The sequence below is a fragment of the Mesocricetus auratus genome, unplaced genomic scaffold, assembly GCF_017639785.1.
Source record: "Mesocricetus auratus isolate SY011 unplaced genomic scaffold, BCM_Maur_2.0 Super-Scaffold_100014, whole genome shotgun sequence".
NCBI classification, from domain to species: Eukaryota; Metazoa; Chordata; class Mammalia; order Rodentia; family Cricetidae; genus Mesocricetus; species Mesocricetus auratus.
The window spans coordinates 5,156,111-5,183,300 of record NW_024429197.1 but is presented as its reverse complement, the minus strand read 5'-3'; the positions used below and the strand labels follow the sequence as shown (position 1 = coordinate 5,183,300).

The 27,190-nt window shown below is 49.7% G+C and overlaps 1 protein-coding gene across 1 annotated transcript; it reads right to left on the bottom strand.

Moving 5' to 3' along the window:
* Positions 1–158: 158 nt before the first annotated feature.
* Positions 159–26,957, bottom strand: Cda (cytidine deaminase). The gene is made up of 4 exons (XM_040756275.1): positions 26,626–26,957; positions 14,490–14,601; positions 5,500–5,557; positions 159–1,074 (listed from the first exon to the last, which is right to left on the bottom strand). The coding sequence occupies exons 1-4, from the start codon at positions 26,777–26,779 to the stop codon at positions 958–960; spliced, it is 441 nt and encodes a 146-aa protein (XP_040612209.1). The 5' UTR covers positions 26,780–26,957; the 3' UTR covers positions 159–957.
* Positions 26,958–27,190: the final 233 nt, after the last annotated feature.

Here is a 27,190-nt window from a genome sequence, read left to right as displayed (position 1 = left end):
AATAAAGTCTCCATGTTGTTATTTATGAGCTGATGGCCCAAAGAAAAGTCTGACTACAGTTGACACCAGGACTCGTGTCTCTGCTGAGCCCAAACCGGCCTCAGCAATGGTGTGTCAGTCAGCGTTCCGACCTGTAACAAACACCTGGGAGAATTAGCTTATGAAGAGGACTGGTTTATTCGGCCTTACAGTTTTGGGGGTCTGGTCCATGGGCCCCTTGACTTTCAGCCTCTGGCTGGGGAGGTGCACACCACTATGAGTGTGTGGTAAAGACCAGCTCACCTCATAGCTAGGAAACGAGGAGGAGGAAGACGCCTGCATACCTCCATATCCTTCAGGGACACCCCCAACGACCCAGCTTCCATCCCATGTCCACACTATAGCAAGTGAGCCCTGGAATCAAACCCTGCCTAAGGGTCTCCTGACCAAGAACACAGGGGTAAGGAGCCTCTGACCTCAGATGCCGCTTGGAGAAGTGCACTGGGAAGCACCCACATCCTCTGACTGAAGGTGACAGCTAAGACCGCCCTGCGCGATGAGCCACACCCTGAGAGCTGCACATGGGGATGAAGAGCAAAAACACGTTCTTTTCAGTCAGGACGTTCTGTGGTGTTTACAATCAGAAAAGGCACACAGAATAGGACTTGGAAGAACCTTGGAAGGCTGGCAGGGAGGCAGGCCAGGCCTGGAATGCCAGGGCCTGCAAGAGGGAGAGGAGAGGATGGAGTGCCCTGAGTCCTCAAGAGGATTCAGGCTTTGGCCCAGACTGAGTGACAGCTTCCATCACTCTTGGGGAGACTGGTGTGGGAATCAAGGTCGCCCTTGCCTAGGCATTTGGGACCCATGTGGCAGGTGTCTCCAGACCCAGCCAGGGACAGCATGTCTATGAAATCTTCCAAGGCCTGTCCCTCAGGTGGGAACCCAGACCCACACAGGCAGGCAGGCATTCTCTAGCCTTCAGTGAATCTTCTGCAGGTCTTCAGGCCCAAATGAGGCTGGCAGCAGCTCCCGGACTGTCCTGATTACATACGTGCCGTCTGGCTTGGTCATGTACACGGCCCAGTCGGTGCCAAACTGGAAAAGAGAGCAAAACTGTGAGAGAGGCTAGGGGACTGAGGGCGACGGAAGGCGTGGCTTTGACCCTGACTACGATTTTCTGTCTAATGGTCCTCTGTGCCCCAGTGTCTCTCCTGGTTCACAGAGCCTGAGGAGGGATCAATGGAAGAGTACCACCAGTCAACAGCACAGTGCATGGCCTGTGGTCAATGGACCATGGGAATTCCCTAGAGGACACCCCCAAAACCTTTGTAAAACTAATACATTTTCCTGTATGTGTGGTATGCATGTGAGTATATGTGTGAGAGCATACATGGGAGCTCATGCATGTGGGAGCCCAAGGGTTGGGTCTTGAGTCGTCCTCCATGGCTCTTCCATGTTATTCACTGAGGCAGGGCCTCTCCATCAAACCCAGAGCTCACCCACAGGGCTAGTCCTGCCAGCCAGTTTGCTCTGAGGATCCTGTTTCTGCCTTCAAAGACCAGGACTGCAGGCATCTCCCTAGACCACCTTGCAGTTAAGTGGGTTTCTGGGGATGCAAACTCTGGTCTTCAGGGTTGCACACAAACGAGCCATCTTCCCAGCAGCTGTTGAATGCCTGTGCCTTGGGCTGGAGAAATGGCTCAGTGGTTAAAAGCAATTAGTGCTCTTGCAGAGGAGCCAAGTTAGATTCCCAGCTCCTCTGCTGGGAAGCTCACAATTTCCTGTAACTCCAGCTCCAGAAGAGCTGGGGTTTCTGGCCTTCATGGGCAACTGTATTTGAATGTACACATCCCCACACAGATGCATAGGCTTAATTCAAAATACAATAAAAACAAAAGTCTCTTCCATTGAGCTAGGCTTCCTTCTGCAATGACAATGACAGTTAACATCTGTTGTCCCTTACAGGTTCACCTCTGTGTCTCATTCCGGGAGGAGTTCGTGTCTGTTTGGTGACACTCGACATACTATGCTTGCATTGTAGCATTATCTACCTGTGGAGGTGGTTGCTCCCACTGGGTTTACTTTACTGTTGAAGAAACTGAGGCTAAGTGGTATCAAGCCAGCTGCAGTGGTCTGGAAGCAAGTTGCATTGGATGCCTGGTCCTCAGTTGGGAGGCCATTTGGGGAGGTTTAGGAAGCATGGCCTTACTAGAGGAAGTGCCACTGAAAGCAGGTTTTGGGGTTTTAAAATCCATGGCTTCCAGCACACTCACTGTTTCCTGCTTACTGTTCTAGATGTGAGTTTTCAGCTCCAGTCACCACATCTGCCGTCCCTCTGCTGTCCCTCCTATTAGGGACCCTAACCCTATGGAACTGTAAGCCCCACATAATTGGTTTTCTTAAATTGCTTTGATCTTTATCACAGTAACAGGAAAGTCGCTAATATAGCAGCAAAGATGAACATGTCTCCAGAACTTTCTCCCACACCCGACTTTGCTGTGGGTCCTCTGGGGCTCACTGTTTTCATCTATGGGGTATTTTAGAGATAGGAAAGGGTACTAGGGGTGGGTAGGCAGAGAGTTAAGTCAGTGATAGAGATAGAGTCTACAGACCTAGCATCTCCCTGGCAGGCATGGTGAGATTCACAGACGCTGGCATTCAGAAGGTGCTCAGTTTACAGAGGCTGTGGCACTGTGACTGATGTGTGGGTTGCCAGCCAAGGCTGGTCCATGGCCTCCTGTCCTTCCACACATCTGTCTGGATCCCCAAGCTGTTCCCAGACACTATCAGTCTTTGGGGTTTTCAGAATTAAGGTTTCAAGGGAGGAACTTTCCTGCTTGGCAGGCTGTGCCTGAGGGTATGGGTGTGAGGTAGATGTAGGAGGGTTTAGATGCCAGGTCCCCAGTTCCCAGGCCTCATGGCACACTGTTCACATTTGGTCTCATGTTCCCTCTCCCCTCCAGATATTTTTATTTGTGCGCATGCTCTCTCTCTGTCTCTCTCTGGAGAAAATGACCATAAGCAAGTGGATCAAGTTGGGGCCTTGGGTGACAGAGATTTGGCGTTTGCTGGTGGATTCCTTAGACATAGTCACTGTGCTGGGCAGCTGTGCTCACCCCTCTGTGGTGAGGTGAAGTTTGCTCTGGGAATTCAATGCCACTGGGGTGGCTTTTCCATCTGGACTTGGGAGACGAGCTCTGTGAACTGCAGGGCTGGGAAGCACAAGGCAGACAAATAAACCAAACTGCCCTCCACCAGCACGAGCCCCACCACGAGAATGCTCGCCGGACAGGCAGCACACACCTGCCCCGTGGCAAAACCCCACAAGCTCTCCTGCACAGTGGTCCAGGGTGCGGCTCCAGGAGCCATAGGCAGTGAGACGAGAGGGAGTCTGGAGTCAGCCTTGGCTGCCATCGGCACGTCGTGGGCTGGCCACTCTCCTTTCATGCTACCGGAGATAAAAATGGTGACAGCTGTCATCAGGTGGGCTGGGCTCAGGTGGGGCTGAGGGAGCTGCCGGGTTCTGAGTATTCTCGCAGCAAGCTGCAGCTCAAGGACCATGCTTGGGACTCTGTGGCCTTGTGGCTTTCATTTGGGGAGACCCTAGAGTGCATGGGCTTCTTTGAGAATACTTAAGTCCTCCTGACATCCCCCAATGCGACATCAACACGAGACGCTCCCACTGGGCCTGAGTGAGAACCCATGGTCAGGCATGGGCACAATGTAGAGAATTTGTCTAGTACATACTGGGCCCTGAGTTCCATCCGTCCCCAGGACAGCAAAACCAGCCAGCCAGCCACCCCACCATCCAAACCACCCTTTTGTTTTCACGGTTAACAAACTCAAAGCCTCGTATTGGTATGTTTTATAAAACCTGCCAGGGACAGCAAGATGGCTCAGCGGGCAAGGGGGCTTGCTGCCAAGCCTGGCTGTCGAATCCAATCTCTGAGGTCAACATGGTAGAAGAAGAGAATGGACTTTCAAAAGTCATACTCTGACCTCCACATTGGTGCCGTGGCACATACACCTATTAAAAATAAATACTAAAACTTGCCTCATATTCCCCTTTACTCTCTCTCTCTCTCTCTCTCTCCATTTTCAATTTTGTTGTTTATTCATTTCTTGGTTTGAGCCAGGATCTTGCTGGATAACCACAGCTGACCTGGAATCTGCTACATAGCCCAAGCTGGCTGTAAGCTTGCAGTAAACTTCCCATCGACTCCTGAGTTCTGTGATTACAGGTGCATGCTATCATGCCTTGCTTTTCTTGATTTTCCGAAACCAGTAGTAAAATACACAGTATGTAAAACTTGCCATTTTTTGTCGTTTTTAAGTGCATAGCGTGGCGGTTCTCTTTATTTTGGGATAAACGTGCCCTCTGTTCCCTGGCTGGCACAGCCGTGACCCGGCCCCAGTCCAAGCCCGTGATCCTATATCCCATCGCTCCCCGCGGCCATTACTGCCCTTTGTGCTTCCCCTGATCACCACATAGCAAGCATCTAGGTCCATGCGAATCCAGCTGATCTGTCTGTCTAGAATTCTCCTTCTCTAGAACTCTCTGTCTCATTGCTTCTCATGATTTATATTTCTACTAGACTGTCACCTTCATGGCCACTGGAGCAGAAGGTGGGGAAGCTTTTGCTGACAAAGGACAAATAGGAAGTATTTTGGTTTTCCCAGGCCATGTGGCCTTTCTGTAACAGCTCAGCTCTGCTACCGCGGGGCCAGAGTGGTCAACACCAACACAGCAGCAACTGGGCATAGCTGTGCCTCTACCAGACTTATCTACAATCAAAAGGCATGCTGGGATTGGCCCGCAGGCTGTAGTTGGTTGTTCTTTGTCCCCTGCTGCCCCTCTGTCCCCCAACTTCTTTTCCTGTATTTTGATACAGCTGCTCGAAGCTCAGTGAGGGCGAGCCTGGCCTGGCTTATCCCCAGAGCTGGCTCAGTGGCTGGCATCAACAACAGAGTTGTCAGTATGTGTATGTTCAAAGAGGGATGTGGTGTGTTTTGTTTATGATTAACAAATAAAGCTTGCCTGAAGATCAGAGTGCAAAGCTAGCCACACTAGTTAGCCATAGAGGCCAGACAGTGGTGGCTCACACCTTCAATCCCAGCAGCCACTCACTCTAGTTAGTCACAGAAACTGGGCGGTGGTGGTGCACGCCTTTAATCCCAGCACTAGAGAGGAGGAGTATACGGTGGGTGGAGACTGGAGTGCAGTGTGTTCAGTCTGCAGTTGCGCTGAGGACAGGATTGCCCCAGCCTTGGTAGAATTATGAACTCTCTAGTGACTGGCTGCTTTGCTTTTCTGATCTTCAGCTTGAACCCCAACATCTGTCTCTGGGTTTTTACTATTTGTGCTACAGAGGGACTCATTTCCATCAGCTCATGTGAACCCAGGAAGGCCATCGGAATCAGCCAGCTGAGTACTCCAGGCAGTAACTGTCCACCCTGGCAATCTGCTGTGGCCCCTAGGAGATCTCAGGCTTGCTTTCCAGGGAGAAACCACGTTCTTACCTCTCTCATGACTTGTCGGCAGGCTCCACACGGAGAGATGAACTCTTCTTGCAAGTCACTGGGGAAACAAAGACTCAACTCAGGGCAGTGTGTCACAAGGCTTTTGGCTGATGCTGAGATTCACAAACAGAGTCCCTGTCCTGCTGCAAACCAGGTCATACCCCATCAGACAACTCCTGATTCCCAGAATCACTGTGTCCTGGAAGCTGGGAAGGCAACTTGGCGGCTGGCCACACTCCCGAAAGCAAAGCCACTGTGGCAACGCTGGCCTCACCAGTACACTCATAAATGTTTAAGGGGCACTTAGCTGTCTTGTCGCCCACGCTCCAAGACACAGGGGACAAGGAGAGCTTCTCTCTATCCTTCATAGGCAGGCTGGTCCCAGTAGGTGACACAAAATTAGACTTATTATTTTAAGTAAAACGCATTAAGAATGCACAGTAAAAAGCCTGCAACCGGAGCGAGACAATGTCACACACAGAAGGTGGCATCAGCCGGTCCTCACAGGAAGAGTAGAGTCATGCATTCCCACTTAGTGAAAAACTACTGTATCAGGCACTTAACTATGTCATTAGGTTTAATTTTCAGAACGAGCCGTGTATCAGGACAGCTGTTTTATTGATGAGGTCATAGGTTTGGTGAGATGACTAACAGAAGGCTATTCTGAAGTCCAAGGGGTGTTCTGTGTTTTAGAGAAATAAAAGTGGGGTGGGGGCTGGGGAGACGGCTCAGTGGTTATGAATATGTTTGGCTTTTCCAGGGCACCAGAGTCCCAGCACACACAGGGCAGCTCACAACCACTTATGGCTCTGGCTCTTAGAGAAACTGAAGCCTTCCCGTGTCCCTCCTTGGGAGCGCACGTGCATGTGCACACACTCGCTCACGCGCACACTCACGGGCACACGCTCGCACACACACATACATACAACACGCATAAGTAAAAGTGTCTGTAGAAAGAAAGAAAAGGGAGTGATTACACACAAAGGCCTGGCCCTGGGCGTGGAAGAGTGCCAGGAATGTATATCAAAGAAGAAAACGGGCTCCTGGCATCTGAGAGCCACAGAGAAAGACACGCACTTCCAGCCAGGGATGCTTGCGAGGATTCAGTCCCCTTTGAGCAGTCCTTCGGCTCAGACAGAGGACAAAGGATGGTGCCTAGAAAACACAGATCTGACTGTAGGGGCCTTGGTGCCTGGCGCCACCATCCCTGCCCTTCTGAGCCCACAGCTCTGCAACTGCTCTAAAAGATCATGGGATTTAAACGCTGAATCTTGGTCAACTCCGTTTGCTCACTGTGTGGCTCTGAGTCACTGTAAGTCATCCAGGGATTGTTCCTTTGTCTGTAACATGCAGGCAACAATGTCATCTACTTGGCAGGATTTCAACAAAGTGAGATAACATGTCTACGGGATGTGCAAACTTTATTTTTGAGACAGGGTCTTATGTAGCCCAGGCTGGCCTCCGACTTGCCACATAGCTGATGATGACCTTGACTTTGTGACCTCCTGCCTCCGGCTCCCAAGTTCATGCATTACAGGCAAGCACTGCCATGCCTGGTTTTATGCATTGCTGGGGACAGACCCCATGGCTTCGTGCATGCTACACAGACACTCTTCCAGGTCAGCTAAATCCCCAGCCCCAGGGCTTTATAAGCCTCAGAGTGCTATCTTGTTATTGCCTGGGCTAATTTCTGTACACCTCTTCTCTTCCGTCCACAATCTCTCATCATTTTAGTACTTTATCACATACCGCTTTATTACATACCCGTGCTCTATGTTGTTGATGATTAATCTTACTGTGTGTTAACAGTAGCCATTGTACTATGTCCCCAGTGCCTAGCATGCTGAGATTCCCTACAAAGGGTTCTATAGGTGCTGGCTCATTTCAGATGACAAGTATTTATTGAGCACTTACTATGTACTGCCACTGGCACTAGGGGGACAACAATGAACAAGACACACAAACCCACTGTGACCAGGACTTTCTAGACTGATGAGAGGAGGAGCCAGTCAGCAAGTGACCAAGTGGGGGCAGACGAAGACAGGGGACAGAGCAGTCAGAGGCTACTTTTTGGATTCTGTGATAACTGACCTTGATCTGAGGGTCCCGTCAAAGAATTTTTCTGCTTTTCATTCTATCTGTCTGTCTGTCTATCTATCTGTCTATCTACCTATCTACCTATCTATCTATCTATCTATCTACCTATCTGTCTGTCTGTCTGTCTGTCTGTCTATCTATCTATTTATCTATCTATCTAACGTATTTATTTTTTGAGACATTGTCTCACTCCATAGCTCTGGCTATCCTGGAACTCACTCTGTAGACCAGACTGGCCTTGAACTCACAGAGCTCCACCTGCCTCTGCCTCCCAAGTGCTGGGATTAAAGGAATTCTCCATTGTGCCTGGCAAATAAAGCAAAATGGTTCTGAAAAGGTAGGGTTCTTCCTGAGAAGGCTTCCCGCTTCAGGAGAAAACCCATGGGAATATAAGGGAATGGGGGCCCCATCCAGGGCACCTGAATCAAGTTAACCCATGCAGTTTCTGGGTGGCAGGTGTTAACAAGGTTTGACTGTCTTACAATTTGTTTTCATTTTCCTGTGCTGACCCAGGGCCTGCTCTAAGCCAGGCAGTCATGGAAAAGAAGCTACAAGAGACCCTCAGAGTGCCCCTGCCTTCAGGGCCCTTACCACCTGGATAGAGGAACAAAGCAGCCAGGAAATGCTGTTACAAAAGACAGAGTGTGGGCAAGTTGCCCATGGAACTCAGCCTCCCTTCCACAGTCAGTGAGACCCTATGTGATGTGGCCCTGTCATTTCTTCTCTTAGACAAGGTGACCTGAGTTAGGAGTCTCCAGGGGATCAATCCTGCATCCTACCAGGAAGATGGATTCAGTTTTAGTCTCAACCACCAAAAGTGCATCCGGGAACTCTGGGAACAATGGCTCATTTTATTCTCCACTGCAGTGCCAAATGTTAAGCTTAGGCTCTTGGGAGAAGCCAGCCAGCCAGCTCATTTAATCCCCCAACACCCTGAAAGAGCCTGCACACATGCTAGAGGTCACAAAAGAAATAACTTACTCAGGGTCATAGGGCCAGTCAGGGGCAGAACCGGGATTTGAACTCAGAACCCATGCATCTGCCTTTGCTTTTCATGCAGCTTGCAGAAGTCATAAGGACAACTTCACAAATGCGGTTCTCATTGACTCACTATGTGTTAGGGAGTTCACAGAAGTCATTACATGTGGCCTGATGATAGTGCAATGGCGTATTGTTCATCGCATGATTTTTACCACTTTAAAAAACAGGCTGATGCTGGGCCTGGTGGTACAAGCCTTTAATCCCAGCACTCGGGAGGCAGAGGCAGGCGGATCTCTGTGAGTTTGAGGCCAGTCTGGTCTACAGAATGAGTTCCAGAACAGCCAGGGCTGTTACACAAAAAAAACCCCTGTCTTGAAAAAGCAATTCCCCCTCAAAAAAAAAAAACCCAAAACAAAACTAAACAAAAAAACAGGCTGAGGACTGGAGAGATGGCTCAGAGGTTAAGAGCACTACCTGCTCTTCCAGAGGTCCTGAGTTCAATTCCCAGAAACCACATGATGGCTCACAACCATCCTTTTTTTTTTGTTTTTTTTTTTGTTTTTTTTTGTTTTTTTTCGAGACAGGGTTTCTCTGTGGCTTTGGAGGCTGTCCTGGAACTAGCTCTTGTAGACCAGGCTGGCCTCGAACTCACAGAGATCCGCCTGCCTCTGCCTCCCGAGTGCTGGGATCAAAGGCGTGCGCCACCAACGCCCGGCTCACAACCATCCTTAATGAGATTTGGTACTCTCTTCTGGCTTGCAGGGATACATGCAGACAGAACACTGTATACATAATAAATAAATAAATCTTTAAAAAAAACACAGGCTGAGGGCTGGGATTGAAGTTGGGGTTGACAATAATGCACAGAGGCCAGGATTTGATTCATAGTACCGCCTAGAGTGGGAATGATAGCACACACCCACAATACCAGCACCCAGGAGGTGAAGGCAGAAAGGTTAGAATTTCAGTTACAAAGTGAGTTCAAGGTAGCCTGGCTTACATGAAGATTTAGTCTAAAAATAAAATAAAATAAGATAACATAAAATTCCAGGTTCAGAGGCTTCTAAACACTTTAGGTAGACAGTAGGGAATGATTAGAACCCAGCCTCAGGGACTCTGGAGCTGGGGCTTTTAAGTGTCACTCAACATTCTTGCCAAGAGTGAGCACTACCCCTCAGACATGCTAGTTACATCCAAACATCTCCCACATGCTTTCCTGATTCTCTACCCCTGGTGCCTTAGTTTCTATTGCTGTGAACAGACACCATGACCACGGCAAGTCTTACAAAGGAAAACATTTACTTGGGGTGGCTCACTTATAGTTCAGAGGTTTGGTTCATTATCATCATATGGGGAGCATGGCAGTGTGCAGGCAGATGTGGGGCTGGAGAAGTAGCCGAGAGTCCTACATCTTGCAGGCAACAACAGGAAGTCAGCTGAGACACTGGGCACAGCTTGAGCATAAGAGAGCTTAAAGCCCGCCCCCACAGTGACACACTTCCTCCAACAAGGCCATGCCTACTTCAACAAAGCAATGCCTCTTAATAGTGCCATTCCCTTTGGGGGCCATTTTCTTTCAAACCACACCTGGGTTCTTTTTATTGGTGATCAAGGGTTCCTGCAGTTTGTGCAGACCTTGGTCACACACTGGGGTCATTCTCAGCTTGGTAAGCCAGAAGCCTACTGATGCTGAGGACACAGGTTAGGAGTCCAGTGAGGCCCCAGAATCTCACCTGGCTCTGCCAGAGCCCACAGCATCTCCATCCTTTGTGTTTCCAGGGAGGGGACTGGATTGCTCAGCCTCGTTCTGTGCTAATAAGAGCTGGCTAGCATTTCCCATTCCTCCATGCTCTCTGTTTAATGTCTGTAGTGTGATAATGACGGCATTGTTGACTGGGTATATGGTTATGGGTTAAAAATCCAGAGTAGGCCAGTTGGATGTTGGAAACTGCAGGTAGTGTTATGTAAGGACATCTGCTGATCATAGCAAAACCCTGTTAATCATATTTAAAAGCAGCTGATGGGCAGGGGAAAAAGCCTTTCCTTGGGCAAATGCTAACAGAGCCAGCGGGCTACTGCACCATTCTGCTGGCTTTGGCTTCTCTTCCACAGAACACCATTACTTTCTTGGATCAGCTTTGAAATTGAGTTATTTCTCCCCACTTCTTCATAAAGTGCAATGCACATCCTGATCTGTCCTCAGCTGCACAAAATGTTCCCAGCACAGCCTCGTTTATTCTCTGGGAGCCGAAGGGAAGCTTGGACAGCCCTCAGCTCCACAGAAAGCTGGGAATCACTGCCTTGATTCTCAAGGGCATCCCTGGCTCCAGTCACTCCAACATGATACTCAGGCACTCAGACCCCCTCCAGGCCAGACTGGGACAAAGCATGGGGTCTTGGAAAAGCCAGAGGATCCTCCCTGTTGCACAAACCATGTAAGCCTTGCTCTCAGAGCCCCTGTTTCTCTACCAGGCTGCAACTCCCTTCCAGAGTCTGTGCCCACACTGCTAAAGACCAAGGCTTGGCCTGCAGCTCTGCTGGCTGGGTTCACCATTTCCTGTGTCAGTTTCCTCAACCCTTAATTTGCCAAGGTTACTTCCCTCCTAGCCAGTACAAAAGGGGCACCCAAGTGCAGCTCACCACAAAAGTGTTAAATTGTTAAGGTTTAAACCAGTAAAGAGACCATTCACAGAGGCTTCGGTCTTAACCACACAGTCTCCGTCCAGTGCCAACAAGACCCCACTGCACTCCCCTTGAAGGAGGCTCATGGGAGGTAGAGCAACCATATCTGGGGTACAAGAGAGCACTGACTGGAGGTTTTGTCTATTTACTTATTTATTATGTATACCGTGTTCTGGCTGCATGTATGTCTGCAGGTCATAAGAGGGCACCAGATCTCTTTGTAGAGGCTTGTGAGCCACCATGAGGTCGCTGGGCATTGAACTCAGGACCAATGGAAGAGCAGCCAGTGTTCTTAACCTCTCAGCCATCTCTCCAGCCCTTGACTGGAATTCTTATCCAGCTGGATCCTAGTTGGAGTTGGGTTAGCCTGAAGCAGAGTGCTTACCCGGCTGTCACCAGGTCACTGCCCCAGCTTGGTTTTGGACCTTGGTTTTGGCTCCTTTACCTGGTTGCTGAAGTTAGCAAAGCTGAGCAGCTGGTGCTGGACCCCCTTAAGGAAAGCAGGGAACAGTATCTGGCCTCCTGGCACAGAACTACACAGTGGACTGTGCCCTGGACTACGACTCTGAGACGTGCATTTTGTCCCAGCTTTACCACGAACTCCCAGGAAAGTCCTTATCTTCTCAAGCCTCAGGATTTTGTTTACTTTTTGTCTATAGAAGTGGGGTGGTGGCAAGGGAGTCTATATCAAGTGAACCTCAGGTCCTCTGGCTGTTTCTGTGTCACGTCTTTCTACTGCACTTCCGGAGGATTGTGTCATACTTACTGTTCAGGACAGAAACATACCTTCTGTGGCAGCGCCATCCTGGGTCTATCTGCTCTATAGGCTAACCCCTAGGGCACTGTCTGAGGTAGAACAGAAAGACCAGAAAACTATAGGAAAATGAAAAGGGTTAGAAGCTGCTCATTCAGGAATCTAGTTGAAGCCTCTCAGTAGTGGAAATTCAAGACTGTGCCAGGCATGGTTCACACCTCTAGTCCTAAGGGAGGCAGGGGCCTCTGTGAGTTCCATGTCAGCCTGGTCTATAGTGAATTTCATAACTGTGTAGCCAGCTAGGGCTGTACAGTGAGGCCTTGTCTCAAAACAAACAAACAAACAAAACAACAAAAAAAGGAAAAGAAAAGAGAGAAAGTTAGAGGAAGAGGAGCCCCTAGAAGCCAGGTGAATGATGAGATCCCAAAGCTTCCAAATCCCTCATGTAGCCAACACAGGCTCAACACAGTGCAAACAGATTTCCTTTGAGAAGCCCACCTCCTGGGAAGAGGTGGCACAGCCTTGAGTCCCAGCACTCCGGAGCCAGAGCAGGCAGATCTCTGAGTTCAAGGTCAACCTTGTTCACAGAGAAACCCACATCCAGCTCTTGAGTGCCTCTCATTCTTCCTTGGGCACCTCTCTTTCTATTAACCTTCGTGCTTAAAGTATACATTTAAAACATATTTTAAAGGACTGGAGAGGTGGCTCAGCAGCTAAGAGTACTTGTTATTGCAGAGGACCTGGGTTAGATTCCCAGCAACCCCACAGGGCATCACAAGTGTCTGTAACTCCAGTCCCAGGAGATCCGATGCCCTCTTCTGACCTCAGGCACTAGGCACACATGTGATGCACAGGCATATATTACATTCATGCAAACACTTATATATATAAAATAAACCTAAGGGTCATTTTCAGTGTCTTTTAATAAACTCCAATTCCACTTCATAGTGGCTTGTTTTAAAACCTCAGCATAGTCAAGAATTTAGTTTTACTACTAAAAGTTCAAGGGGAGGCCTTAGGCTACCAGTGGAGTTCTGGACTGTCTCCCGTTGCACTACAACTGATAGAGTCCCTCTATCTTATTATTATTTTTCCTTGTGCTTGTGTGTGTGTGGGGGTATGTATGTGTGCCTGTATGTGTGCATGCAGGAATGTGTGCATGCATGTGTGGAGGCTGTAAGTCAACTCCAGATGTCTTCCTCAGCTACTATATGCCATATATATAAACATACATATATATATAGTTTGTGCATATATGTGTATATATACATATGTGTATATGTATTTTAAATTTATTATATATATTAGTTTTTCAAGACAGGTTTCTCTGTGTAGCTTTGGAGTCTGTTCTGGAATTAGCTCTTGTAGACTAGGCTGGTTTTGAACTCCCGGAGATCCGCCTCCCTCTGCCTCCTGAGTGCTGGGATTAAGGGTGTGTGCTGGTTGTATATGCGTATTTTGCCTGCATGTATGTCTATGTACCATGTGCATGTCTGCAGAGACCTAAGGAATGCACTGGATCCCATGGAATTGGAGTAACAGATGGTTGTAAGCTACCATGTCAGTGCTGGGAACCAAATCTCAGGTTCTCTGCAAGAGCAGCCAGTGCTTTTAACTACCCAGCCACCTCTGCAGCCCCCACCTTGTTTTTTGAAAGATTCTCTCACTGAACCTGGAGCTCACGCTTTTGACTAGACTGCTGGCCCGCCAGCTCCAGGGATCTGCCAGTCCCCACCTTCCCAGTGCTGGGATCACCGGTGCAAACCGTCACGGCTGTCTCTCTACCTGGTTTGCTCAGATCTGAACTCAAGTCCTCAACACATGCTCTGAACTCAAGTCCTCAAGCACATGCTCTGAACTCAAGTCCTCAAGCACATGCTCTGAACTCAAGTCCTCAAGCACATGCTCTGAACTCAAGTCCTCAAGCACATGCTCTGAACTCAAGTCCTCAAGCACATGCTCTGAACTCAAGCCCTCAACACATGCTCTGAACTCAAGTCCTCAACACATGCATTAAGCTCGCTATGAGTCGTCTCTTCACCCCACCTCCACCCCTGCTGAGTTTTTGAGACAAGGTCTCATGTAGCCAAGGCTGGTCTTGAATTTCTGATCCTCCTGCCTCTATCTCCTGAGTGCTGGGATTACAGAGTTTTATGCAATGCTGGGGTCAAATCCACGGTCTTGGCATCCTAGGCAAGCACTTTGCTAACTGAACCATGTCCCCAGCCTCAGACTCTATTTCTTATTTACCTCCTTATCCCTAGCATTGAGCCCCAGGGCCTTCCCCTGTCGGCCAAGAGCATATACAACAGATATGGGTCTGGCGAATGAATGCATGAGTTGCGCGTGCGTGCGTGCGTGCGTGCGTGCGTGCGTGCGTGCGTGTGTGTGTGTGTGTGTGTGTGTGTGTGTGTGTGTGTGTGTGTGTTAGGTGGAGGAATGATGAATTTTGCAGTAACTGGCGTATCCCACTCACCTGGAGATGGCAATAGCCCTGAAATCCTTGTACCCTTCCGAGATGGCCTTCTGGATGGCAGTCCGCTCGGCGCACACACCCAGTGGGTAGCAGGCATTTTCTATGTTGCACCCTGAGGGGAGAGAGGAGACCAATAGTACAGGCGACAGAACTGTTTCCTGCTGCGGATGTTGTGAGAGGTTCCCTGTGCCTCTTTTTTTTTTTTTTTTTTTTTTTTTTTGGTTTTTCGAGACAGGGTTTCTCTGTAGCTTTGGAGGCTGTCCTGGAACTCGCTTGGTAGTCCAGGCTGGCCTCGAACTCACAGAGATGCGCCTGCCTCTGCCTCCCGAGTGCTGGGATTAAAGGCGTGCGCCACCAACGCCCGGCCCCTGTGCCTCTTTTGTATCAACTTGACACAAGAGAGAGTCATCTGGGAAAAGGGAACCTCAGTTGAGACAATGCCCACACCAGCAAGCCTGTGGGGCATTTTCCTGATTGATGATTGATGTGGGAGGGCCCAAGCTCACTGTGGGTGGTGCCACCTGTGGGCTGGTGGCCTTGAGTACTTTAAGAAAGCAGGCTGAGCAAGCTATGAGGAGCAAGCCTGTAAGCAGCAGCCCCTGGCCCATCAACCCACCCATGGCTTCTTCTCCAGTTCCTGCCTTGAGTTCCTGCTCTGGCTTCCCTCAGTGAACTAAGAAGTGAAAATGTGGGCAAAGCAGACCCTTTCCTCCCCAGGTTACTTTTGGTCATGGCCTTTATCACAGCAATAGAAACCCTGAGAAGGGCACTCCCACAACCCAGGCCAGGGAGGGCCTCACCGTTTTCAACAAAGTTGGAAAGGAGGGGGCAATGTGTCCAGAAGCACTGAGGGACATTGGGGTCCACTGTGGGGTGGATTTTCCGAGAATGCTCAGGTCTTTGTTTCCCTATTGCCTCATCCTGGTTCCCAAGCAAAAGGCATTGCAAACGGGACGGTGAGTAGCCCAAGGTCAACGTCAAGGTCAAGACCAAGAGAGATGCTGAGGCTTGACAAAGTCAATGGAGAGCTGACTGCAGCACAGTGCTTGCCTGGTGTGAAGATACGGATTGCATCCCAGTGTGCAGAGGGAGACATCAGATAGAAGCCTCAGGTCTGGATCTAAGGGATGGAAGGTGTGGGAAGGTTTGTCATGGGTCTGAATGCTATTGCTTTTTAAGTTTTACTCATTTTTACTTTATGTGTATATTTTGCCTATGTGTATGTATGAACACTGCATGTGTCTGGTGCCCACAGAAGCCAGAAGAAGGCACTGGATCCACTGGAACTGGAGTTACAATGTGAACCATCATGTGGGTGCTGGGGACTGAACCAGGGTCCATGAGAACAGCCAGTGTTTTTAACTTTTGAGCCATCCCTCCAGCTCCCCAATGCTCTCAGCAAATGTGTCCCCAAATGACGACACGACCAAGGGAGGGGCTCCCAGATAGCTAAGCTGGAGACCCCAGCAGACAACAGACAAGGAATGTGCCAGGACAGGAAACCTCACACTTCCTGTCTGGGGGTTCACTAGCTGCCATGGCTGGTGACTGGGTTCCCTCCCCATCCTTCCACCTAACGGGAGAGTCTGTTATCCACAATTTACCACTCCACACAGTATTGTGCTAATGGATGGGAAGCGGGGGCAGGAAACTATTCAATTCATTGGCCACTGAAGCAGAGAACCAAGTGGTGCAAGCTGTGGGACTCTGCCTTTGTCTCCTGGGATTAAGGGCATGTACCACCTTGTCCAGCAAAGGGCTCAATCAAAATGTGCCAGTTTGAACCTGTGTGCGAGGGCACACTCCAGTGTGTATGGTGGAACACTTAGACAGGGTTCTTATTTCTAGAACAGAGCAAGGCAGCCCACATGCCTGGACTGCAGCCCGCTCCTGCTCTGCCAGAGAAGAGATATGCACCGTCTTCCTGCAGTTACCGGGTTTGTATTTGTTGCCATCAACTTTGTTCTTGCCGGTCACAATCCCCATGTCCTCGTCAATAAATAAATAAAGGTAAGGGCGAGAGATGGCTCAGCAAGTAAGAGTGTAGCGTGATTAAATAAACAAAAACGGGATCTCTCACTGTACCTGGATGGAGCTCATCAATTCATCTAGTCTGGGTGGCCAACAGGCCCCAGGGGTCCTGCTGTCCTGTCCTTGCCTGGCTTGATCTGCGACAATGGATACACACTGCTGTGCTAGCTTTTTACATGAGCGCTGGAGAGCTGAACTCGAGTCTATGGCAAGTACTTTATGGACTGAATCATCTCTCAGGCTCTTCTTCCTCCATTTTCGAGGGTTACCTCATTTCCAGCAGGTAATTCAAACTGAAGCTGCCTGTCTCTTCACACGGCTTTCCTACTGGCTGGCCTGCAGATGACATGGCCTAGCATGGTCCCAAACTGGCCAATCAGGGTTCTTCTCTGTGTAGACCTTCTGTTCTGCCCTGAAACAGCCCCGAGACTGGCCGTATTTCCATTTGTTCTGGAAGGGACCATTACAGGATGGGAGATGAGGAGAGCTCTTTGCCTACGCAGTTGACCAAGGCCAAGATATTTTCCAGTTCCTTCCACGGTGCAGTTATGTGAGCTCATGCGTTTCTTTAGTCTACAAGAGTTCATGTGTATCTCAGTCACTGCAGGCATAAAGAAGTCAAGGAATACATCCGGGATTCAGGATCTCAAACACCCATCTCAGGGAGACCCTGAGAACATTCCTAAAGCAAGCCATAAAGGTCTCTTCCCTTATTAGACCACTTCCTCCTCCTGAAGTTGACCACCAAGGTCCAGCTATTAAAGTATTGAAGTCCAGCAATCAAAAGCCCCTAATTAACGTGCCAAATTAAAATTAAACACTTAATCCTAACACAGGGTTTCTCATTTTACCTTTATAAGCAGCCACTTGCCTATGGGTCACACTGTTCTCCCTCCCTCTATCCAGAGGCAGTCCTTTGTCTCTCCAGGACAAATATCCCGGCCCCTCTCCCTTGTCCCCATCCCCTTCTCGCTCATTCCCTATCTCCTTTACCCACTGCACCCTAGCCCATTCTAACACAGGCCTCCCTGTTTGTCTTCTTAAAATTACACCTGTAAGGTCATTCGCTGCTGTTTTTCTGCCTCAGTCAGAAGGCAACCACTTTAACCTTTCTTCCCCACCTAATAAAGGATCTTTCTGTGAAAACAGGTGTTTGGGTATGGTTTGTGCCTAGTCTGGGGTCTTGGAAGGAGCCCCCTCTTTTAGGTACTGAACCTCAAATGATGTCACCCATGCGGAGAAGTTCCATGTCACCAAATCAAAATTAAGTTCTCATTTGACCTTAGAAATCAGGAGAGGCAGATGTAGTACACATCTGTAGTCCCAGAAATTGGCGGATGGAGGCAAGAGGATCAGCAAGGCCAACCTTAGCTACATATCGTGTTGGAGGTTAGCCTGGGCTTCACGAAACCCTATCTCAAAAACAAAGAAGAAGGAAATCAAACTTGGAGTAACTTATTTTTCTGTTGTCTATTGTCTTGGTTTTTACCTGCTATGGTTCAGAGGTTGAGTGTTCCCCCAAAGTCTGAGTACTGCCCAGGGTGGCACTGTGTCCTGGTAAGAGGCGTGACCTTGTGGGGGCTTCTTAGGTCAGTAGAGGAGGGTCCTCACTGGGGATTATGGGAAACCAACTGTTTTTCTTGTTGCTACTGGACAGCAGGGCAGCTGCTGTGCTGTGTGTACAGCCCTGGACAAAGGCCCAGAGCATGGACTGCTGGACCTTGGACAGGGACCTACAGAGCTAGGAGCCAAAGCAAACTTTCACCGAATCACAGTTCTCACCAAAAAAAAAAAAACCCAGAATAGTGAAGTTTTTTGACCAGTAACGCCTTCCTTTTCCCAGCTAAACTTAGGATAAAATATGAAATTACACAACAAACAAACCTTTACTCTAAAGTCAGCTGCCTCGGGTATTTCCTTACAGTGATCCAAGACCGAGGGGCAATGCATCTCTCCAGGAAAATAACTGAAAAGGCCCAGCCAGGCTTTGTTTCTGCTTCAGCCTTTCTCTGCCTACAAAGCCAGCTACCTCTGCTCTGCTCACCTACATTCGCTTTCCCTTTTTCTCTTCTTTCTTTTTTATTTTTTTAGACAAGATCTGTTATAGCCCAGCAAGCCTCAAACTATGTCAGGAGCCAAGGGTTACTCAAAAACCTGCCCCTACCTAAGTTGTGTAGCGGTTTCCTCCCAAACTGAAACATCGCAATCTCCTGGAAAGCAAGCAAACATCTCAGAATAGCTTCAGGAACTCCCTGAAACTGACAGGATTCACTAGGCCCATCCCCCTCCAAGAGTAAAGAGCAAAGAATGCTGAGAATCCTTCTCAGACAAATGGAGCTGCCTAGAAGAGGTTTAGACCAACTGAACCACCCATAAAGGATGCTCTTCAACCTGTGGAACCCTGTACAAGATGTGCAGTGCACTCCAGGTTTCCAGCTTTGTGATCTGTCAGCTACACTGGCATAGGCTTTGGTGATGCAGCTGTCTTTGAGTCATTTCTGCTCCAGTAAGTAACCCCTCACCCATATTCCTGTAACCCCAGTTAAACTCATTAGCCATATCAAGTTAGACTTCGGTGGTATCTGTGCTTTGGTCTGTCATGGGCTCCCTATCTGGGGTCAGTAGATGTGTGTTATATTTTCCCAGGAAAAGAGTCACACCACCACCTCCCTCCTGAGTTTGTTTTTGAGGTGTGTATATGTGTGGTGCTGGGGATCAAACCCAGGGCTTGGCACACACTAGGCAAAGAGGCACTCTACTGACCAAGATACACTTCCAGAACACTCTACCAATTAATATTTTTTTAGATTTTATCTTACTTTTAAAAAATAACATGTATGTATGTGGGTATGTGCATGTGTGTACAGCTGCCCTGGGGGAGTATGTGCACACACATGTAGGTGTCAGAAAATTCAGAGGCATTGGATCCCCTGGAGCTAGTGTTACAGGTGGCTGTGAGTCACCTGATGGGGGTGCTGGGACCCAAATATCTTTGCAACAACAGTATGTGCTCTTAACTGGTGAGCCATCTCTCCAGCCCATGAACACACGATTGTTAACATGTGAAACGGCTACTGGAACCCAAGATAAAGACAGTTAACACCTTCACTCTATGTGCTATCCTTCTGTCCTGGGATACCAGATCAGCGTCTCCCGTACTCAGCTTTGGCAGAAGTCTTCCCTGACAACCCTCCCCAAACTGCTACTTTGCTTCCTCCATCTTCTATCTCCCACCCAGCTCTAACTTTCTTCATGGCGCTTCTTGGTGGAAACACATCCCCTGTTACCTAACTCTATTGTGAGTTTTGTGAGGACAGTCTTGGTCTGTGTTGTTGTGGTAGTGTCCAGGGTTCAGGAACAGCAAGGTTCTTGGCTACTATCACAGCCTGAATGTGTACACACCTCCCTGATTCCCCTGTTGAAGCCCTAACCAGCATTTTTTTTGGGGGGGGGAAGGGGATTGAGACAGGGTTTCATTGTATAGCCCTGGCTGTCCTGGAACTCCCTCTGTAGACCAGACTGGCCTGGAACTCACAGAGATCCTCCTGCCTCTGACTCCCGAGTGCTGGGATTAAAGGTGTGCACCAACAATGCCCCATTGGCATTGTAATGGAGTAAACAGGAGAGGTCTTGGCAAGTGACAAGATCTGTATGAAGTTTTGAGGGTGGTGCTCCCATGATGGGAGAGTGGAGGATATCCCCATAACCTGCCCTAGAAGACACTAGCGATTGCTCTCTCCTGGCGTGCAAGGACATTAAGAGAAGGTAGCCAAGACTGGAAGCTGATCCTCCAGAGAACTAAATCTGCTGGCATGTTCACCTTGGACTTGACTACTGTGAGACTTGATGAGCATTGCTGATGTTCCCCAGCCTGTGGCCTTTTGCTACAGCAACCTGAGTTAAAATGATTCATTAGTGTTGAGCAAGTAGAGTGCCCAACTCAGACAGCTAGATTTCTGAAATGGAAATAACTTCATTCAGGGCTTCTAGAAAACTCCATAATTTTAACTTCCAAATCACACACCACACACACACACACACACACACACACACACACACACACACACTTCCTGAAAGACCCACAATCTTGTTTTGATAAACAGGTTGGTCTATGACCTCTAGGGATCTGTCTGCCTAGGTGTCTCCAGCACTGGGATTTCAGGCATGTACCACTAAGCCGGCCGTTTATCATGGGTGCTGGAGACTGAATTTAGGCTCAGAATTTTCCTAGCTTTCATCTCCATCTGGCAAAGTTGCTTCTTTTCTAAATGGTGGTGAGTAAAGGAGAGGGACAGTAATGTCCCAAGGTCTCACACACACTAAAGAAGGACAACTCGGGTGGGCGGTGGTGGTGCACGCCTTTAATCCCAGCAGAAGCAAGCGGATCTCTGTGAGTTCAAGGCCAGCCTGGTCTACAAGAGCTAGTTCCAGGACAGCCTCCAAAGCAATACAGAAAAACCCTGTTTTGAAAAACAAAAACAACAACAACAAAAAAGTACGACTCTCCAGTCTTTACAACAGTAGTTTTCAACCTGTAGTTCATGACCCCATTGGGGGTCAAAAGATTCTTTCACAGGGGTCACCTAAGACCATTGGAAAACACAAATGTTTACATTACAGCTCATAACAGTGGCAAAATTACAGTTGTGAAGTAGCAACGAGAACAATTTTATGGTTTGGGGTCACCACAATCTGAGGAACTGTATTAGGGGGTCACGGAGTTAGGAGTGTTGAGAGCCACTGGCTTAGGTGGTGCCTGCAAAAAGTTGGCAGTCAAGTCCTCATTGGGCATTGTCCCGAGACCCTTTCTGGTGCTGTGGCGAGTGGTCTCATCACCTGGAGCATAGGAGGGCAGAGACACTTCCTGGAATATGCCTAGGGCTCTGAGTGGTCCTCCAGGCTTCTCCTTTACCCAGGTTCACCTGGCCTTCCAGGACGCTGGTGGAGCCTCCTCCGCATGTGAGTGAGGATGGATTCCGTTTCCCCAGCCTACCCATTTCTCCTTCCTGCTGTCCTGTGTCCATCCCACCCCAGCTCTTCCTGTCCGTCTGTCTCACTCTCCTCACCAGCATGCAGAAGGTTGCAGTTGGTGCACCGCTGCTGCACAATTGTAGCCGTCAATTACCATGCCGGGTGGCCCACCTGTGAGGGGTACACGGCCCTGCCAGGGTAGGGGGCAACTGTTACTCTGAGGTGCTGACAGCCTTACTGTCAGCAGGCAGGCTTGCTTTTGAATTACGTGGGATGACACCTTCTTGTGCATCGGAAGCTGCTGAGAGCCTGGTCTTCTGTTTATTGAAGCCTGTCATGGAGCTGAGCAGACACATCCTGCTGGAAATTACAAACTCAGTGTCTCGAGTGGGCTGTGCCCTTTCTGCTCCCTGATCTCTCTACTCACCCCACGATGTTACACAGTTTCCTCTGGTTGCTTCGGGACTCCCTCCCCTCAAGCCCTCCATGTATGCACCTGGCCCCACTTCTGTCATCAGGAAAAACATCTGGTACTTCCGCTAATGTCTTCCATTTGTTCACCTCTGTGCAGAATTCTGTTCCTTCAGAGACACTTGGAGGGGCCTAGGTCACTGGGGCAGAGGCTAAATACTTTTAATGTCTGGGGAAATGATTTGGTGCCTAAAGAAAGCATTAGTGCAAGCATGAGGACCAGCTGGGCGGTGGTGGTGCACACCTTTAATCCCAGCGCTTATGAGTCAGAGGAAGGCGGATCTATGTGAGATCGAGGCCAGCCTGGTCTACAGAGTGAGTGCCAGGACAGGCTTCAAAACTATACGGAGAAACCTTGTCTTGAAAAAACAAAACAAAAAAATACAGCAACAAGGAAAAAGCATGAGAACCAGAATTCGAATCCCCAGCAGCAGGGTAAATGGCAGGTGGAGTCAGCACCCACTCAGAAAGTAGAAACGAGAACTCCGGAACAAGCAAGCTAGACCAGAGAGGTGAGCTCTGGGTTCTGTGAGTTCTGGGTTCAAGTGTGATACCTTGCCCCCAGTGAGTAAGGGGGACAGGGATGGAGGGAGACTTCTAATGTCTGCCTGAGGCCTCCAGACACACCTGAACACATATAAAAACATTCGTACACACCACACAAACACTTTTTCTGTTGTTGTTTTATTTTTGTTTTTGTTTTTTGAGACAAGATTTTCTGTGTAGCCTTAGCTACCGTAAAACTCACTCTGTAGACCACGGGGGCCTCTAACTCAAGAGATCCACCTGATTCTGCCTCCTGAGTGCTGGGATTAAAGGTGTGCACCACCACTGCCCAGCTCAGACCTTCCCTTCTTTCAGAGAAAACATGCACCCTAGCCACAAAGTCTATCCTAACCACTCCTATTGAAGGCAGGACTCCTGCCTCAGGTCACGTTCCACAGCTAGAAACCTTTACTACAGGTCAGACACGCCTCAGTGAACTTTCAAACACATCCAACCTACAGCCTGTGGGCAGCATGCAGTTATATGCAGCCAAGGATAGTAAGGATGGAAGCCCAACACAAAACTATAACCTTTTACAGCATTATGAGATTCGGGGGGGCTGAAGCAATGGCCCAGGGGCTAAAAGTATGTACCACTCTTGTAGAGAACTAGAGTTTAGTTCCCAGCACGCACTTCAGGATGCTCACACCCTCCTGTAACCCTAGGTCTAAGGGATCCAATGCCTTCTGACCTCTGGGCAATTGCACTCACGTGTTCATACCCACACACAGACCCGTAGACACACAAAAGACACAGACAGACAGACACATACACACAATTAAAAATAAATCTTAAAAAAATTTTTTGGGCTAGGTGATGGTGGCACAAGCCTTGAGTGCCAGCACTAGGGAGAGGAGGGGAGTGGAGTAGATCTCTGTGAGTTCCAGGACAGACAGACAGGGCTACACAATGAAACCCTGTCTTGAAAAACCAAAGAGAGAAAGAGGGAGATTTGTGTGTTTTGTTATGTAAATGACAACATTCATCTGTAATGTCAGAAGCTTGGACACACCTGCCCCTGAACCCCCACCTACAGCTACTCCAGTGACCCACCTCTGCCTGCTCTGCAGGGTTCAGAGGGACACTCCCTTGATGACTCAGGAAGGCTTGTGATTGACAGATGGAAGGGTTGACTTTGTTCTTGATAAAACCTGAAGTGACTGTGGTTGGTGTGTTTCAATTTGCATGCCACACCTATGAAATACCCACCTCCTCCTGTCTCTGTCCCTAAAAGGCTCCTGTGGAGGGGTCTTTTTCTTTTCCTGCCTACTTGCTGTCTTTATGGCAGGTAGAGACTTGCTATCACAGGTAGAGCAAGATGAGCTAGTAATGCAAAGAGAAGACAACAAAACGGTGGGGGCAGTGACACTAGGCACAAAAAGGTGGCCAAAGTTCCCAGGGGGCATGGACAATGAGGAAACGTAATGCCTGCCCCAGGCTTCAGAGCCCTAAGAAGTGGATAAGCCTTGAAGGCCCAGGGTGCCACAATGGAACTCACTGGCTGCTGAGCACCAGCCAGGCTACGGGCAATCAAAGCCCAGAGCCGCGTGCCTCCCATGTGAGCGCCTGAAACTCTAAGTCTCTGAGTTCCGGGTTGGGGAGCACGAGTTTTAAGTTTTCCAGACTTGGAGTGCTAAGCCCTTGTGTCTGTGCATACCACAAGCTTTGGGCACTAGAGGACCCAGCACTACCGAGCTGAAAGAGTGTCCCTCCTGGTCTGCTTGTGACTTCTGCATCCCAGTAGACAAAAGGACTGCTCTCAGGTCAGTGGTAACATTTCTGCACATCCACCCTGCAGCAAGGGTCTGCCCAAGGAGCCTGAGTTTGGGCTGAGATTTAAAGTGGGGTGCAATGGCTGTAAGAATGAGGAGCAGAGGCTGCCTGCACCCTTGTCCTCTAGTGGGTAGAGGCCCATCTGCCAGGCAACAGAAAGCAAACAGCACCCATCATAGGAACGACGTGTGGCACGCCGGGTGTAGTGGGACACACCTTTAATCCCAGCGCTTGGAGGCAGAAGCGGGTGTTTGAGGCCAGCCTGGTCTACAGGGCAAGTTCCAGGACAGCCAGGGCTGTTGCACAGTGAAACCCTGTCTTAAAAAACAGAATGGCCTGGCACCTGAGTTCCTGGGTCAGCCTGCCCTGAAATTGGAGCCACCCTGCAAGTTTGTCACCAACAAGAGAAAGCAGGCACTCACCTGCCTCCCTCCTGCACTGGCTGTGAGATTTTAAGAGCTCTCCCACACAGTTAACAGGGCACTCCTCACTCTGCTGTAGCTCCTATCTTTGCTCTTGGTCCCTGGTCACCTTGTCCCCAGCACAAACCAGCTCTGCCTTTTGCCATTTACCTTATCATTCCCCTGCTCCTCTTGGCTGAAAATTCCTGGGCCAAAGTCTTCTTTTTCATTCCATCCTGTATCTCTCACTGCCGTGTGTGTGTGTGTGTGTGTGTGTGTGTGTGTGTGTGTGTGTGTGTGTGTGTGTGTGTGTACCCATGCATTTGTATAGAGGCCAAGGCCAGAACGGGTCAACTTCAGCTGTCATTCCTCAGACACCGTCCACCTTGTTCTTTGTTCTCAGTGACTTAGCACTTGCCAATCAGGCTAGGCTATCTGGCCAGAGAGCCCCCAGGTCCATCTGTCTCCATCCACCCAGCACTGGCATGACAAGTGAGTGCCACCAAGCCTAACTTTTTATGTAAGCTCTGGAGATCAGCACTTTACTGACTGGCACATCACCCCAGATCTCTTTCCTCTTCTTCCTCTTCCCACAGTCCTGGCCCAAGCCATGCATGTGCTCATGTCCTCCATAAACCCCATCTGGAAGTCCCTGAAACCAACCAGATTAGCTAGGCCTCCCCCTGCCAGAGCAAACAGTAAAAAAATGAGACTCTCTCCCAGGCGAAGGAAGCTGAGTTGCAAAGAAGACTCTGAGACCAGACCAGCTGCCTGCAAGAGGTTTAAAACCAGCAAGCCACATGAAAAGGACACTCCAACCTGTGGAGCTGCCTGCAGGCTGTGCAGTGTGCTCCAGGTTCCCAGCTTTGTGAGCTGTCGCCATGCTGGGGTGGCCCTGGGGATGCAACTGTCTTTGAGTCATTTCTGCGCCTGTAAGTGACCCCACACCCATATTCCTGTAAGTAACCCCAGTAAAACTCATTGGTTCACTGAGTTGGACTTTGGAGGTATCTGCACTCAGGGCTGTCTTGGGCTCCATGGGGGGTGTGTGAATAGACGTGTGTTGTGCCTCCCAAGGAAAAGTGTCACACAACACCCAGGTGATTCAGGACACCACAGAACCTCGGTCAACAAGACATACAAAGGGGCACTGTAGTTGCCTCCTGTTCACGACATATCCCTACTGGAGTGTTCCTAAGTTTACCAAGATCCATCCTCCCTCCCTCCCTCCCTCCCTCCCTCGTTCTCTTTTTTCCCTTTCCTCTCCTCTTACCCTCCCCATAAACCCAGACCCTTGTGCATGTGAGCAAGCACCCCACCACCAGCTGCAGCCACCCTGGCCTAGGTGAGTGTCTATAAAACCAGAAACTAAAGAACATGAGCTCAGGGCAGACCCGTGTTAACTCAGTGCAGACTGCTGGCCACCCAGACCATGCCTGGATCCTCTCCTAGACACTACACCAGATGCCCATTCCTCACCAGCCATCCCCAGCACCCCAGTGTACAGGAAGGGAGGCTTTGGGGGCCTCCAGCCCTAGGTGCCATCACCGGGGCTTCCTGTGACTTAAGACCCGTCTCTTGGCTTCAGCTTCTTCATCAAAAAAATGGATCTAACCCAGGTTAGGAGGTTAGAGGAAGAATTTACAGATGAACAGGTGAATACCAGGCACGCAGGACATTCTGAAGTTAATCCTCTCCTGCCCTGCAGGTCGTGGGGGGTATTGGTTTTGAACTCTTCCTCCAGCCTCACCTGCAAACTCCCTTCCCCATCTCAGACTTCTAAGAACAGAGAACCACTGTGTAGAACAACAGTTGAGTTGCCACACAGCCTGGGCAGGAGGCCGGAGAGGCCCAGGAAGGAGGGGACGGCGTTGCTCCCCTCTCCACTTGTACCTGGGCCCCATCCAGGTTGCCAGGGAGGGGGCCACGGCGCCAGCCCTTACCAGAGAAGATCCTCCCGTCCCCGGTGAGCAGGGCAGCTCCTACAGGGAAGCGACTGTAGGGGCAGTAGGCTGACTTCTTGGCCTCACGAGAGGACAGTAGCAAGCGCTGGACGTGCTCGGGCTCCACGGCACAGGAGGGGCGTTCCTGGGCCATGTCGGTCCGGTCCGGGATGGGTGTGCTGGCTGCAGCAGAGGAGAGGGAACTGGAGCTGGCGGTCTGTCTGCGCTGGCCAGGAGAGGTGGCTCCTCCCCCGGGGTGTGTCCCTGCGCGACACCAGAGACCTGGAGGCTCCCAGGACTGGAGCCCCGAGGATATGCGGTTTCGGCTGAGCGGGGGAGTCCCAGGGTGGACCGATGTGCGGTGCCCACGAGTGAGTCAGTCTCCTTTAAAGCCTTCACCCAGTGCTAACATGGATCATAAGTGGGTCACAGGCGGGTGCCACTTCAGTGAATGGCTGTAGAAAAACACCGTCCTTGGGAGGAGGATTCTGGGTGGGTCTGTGTGACCTGAGTTCAAAGCTCTAAGGGTCCAAAGCCCTAGGAATATCTAATGACTTTTTTTTTT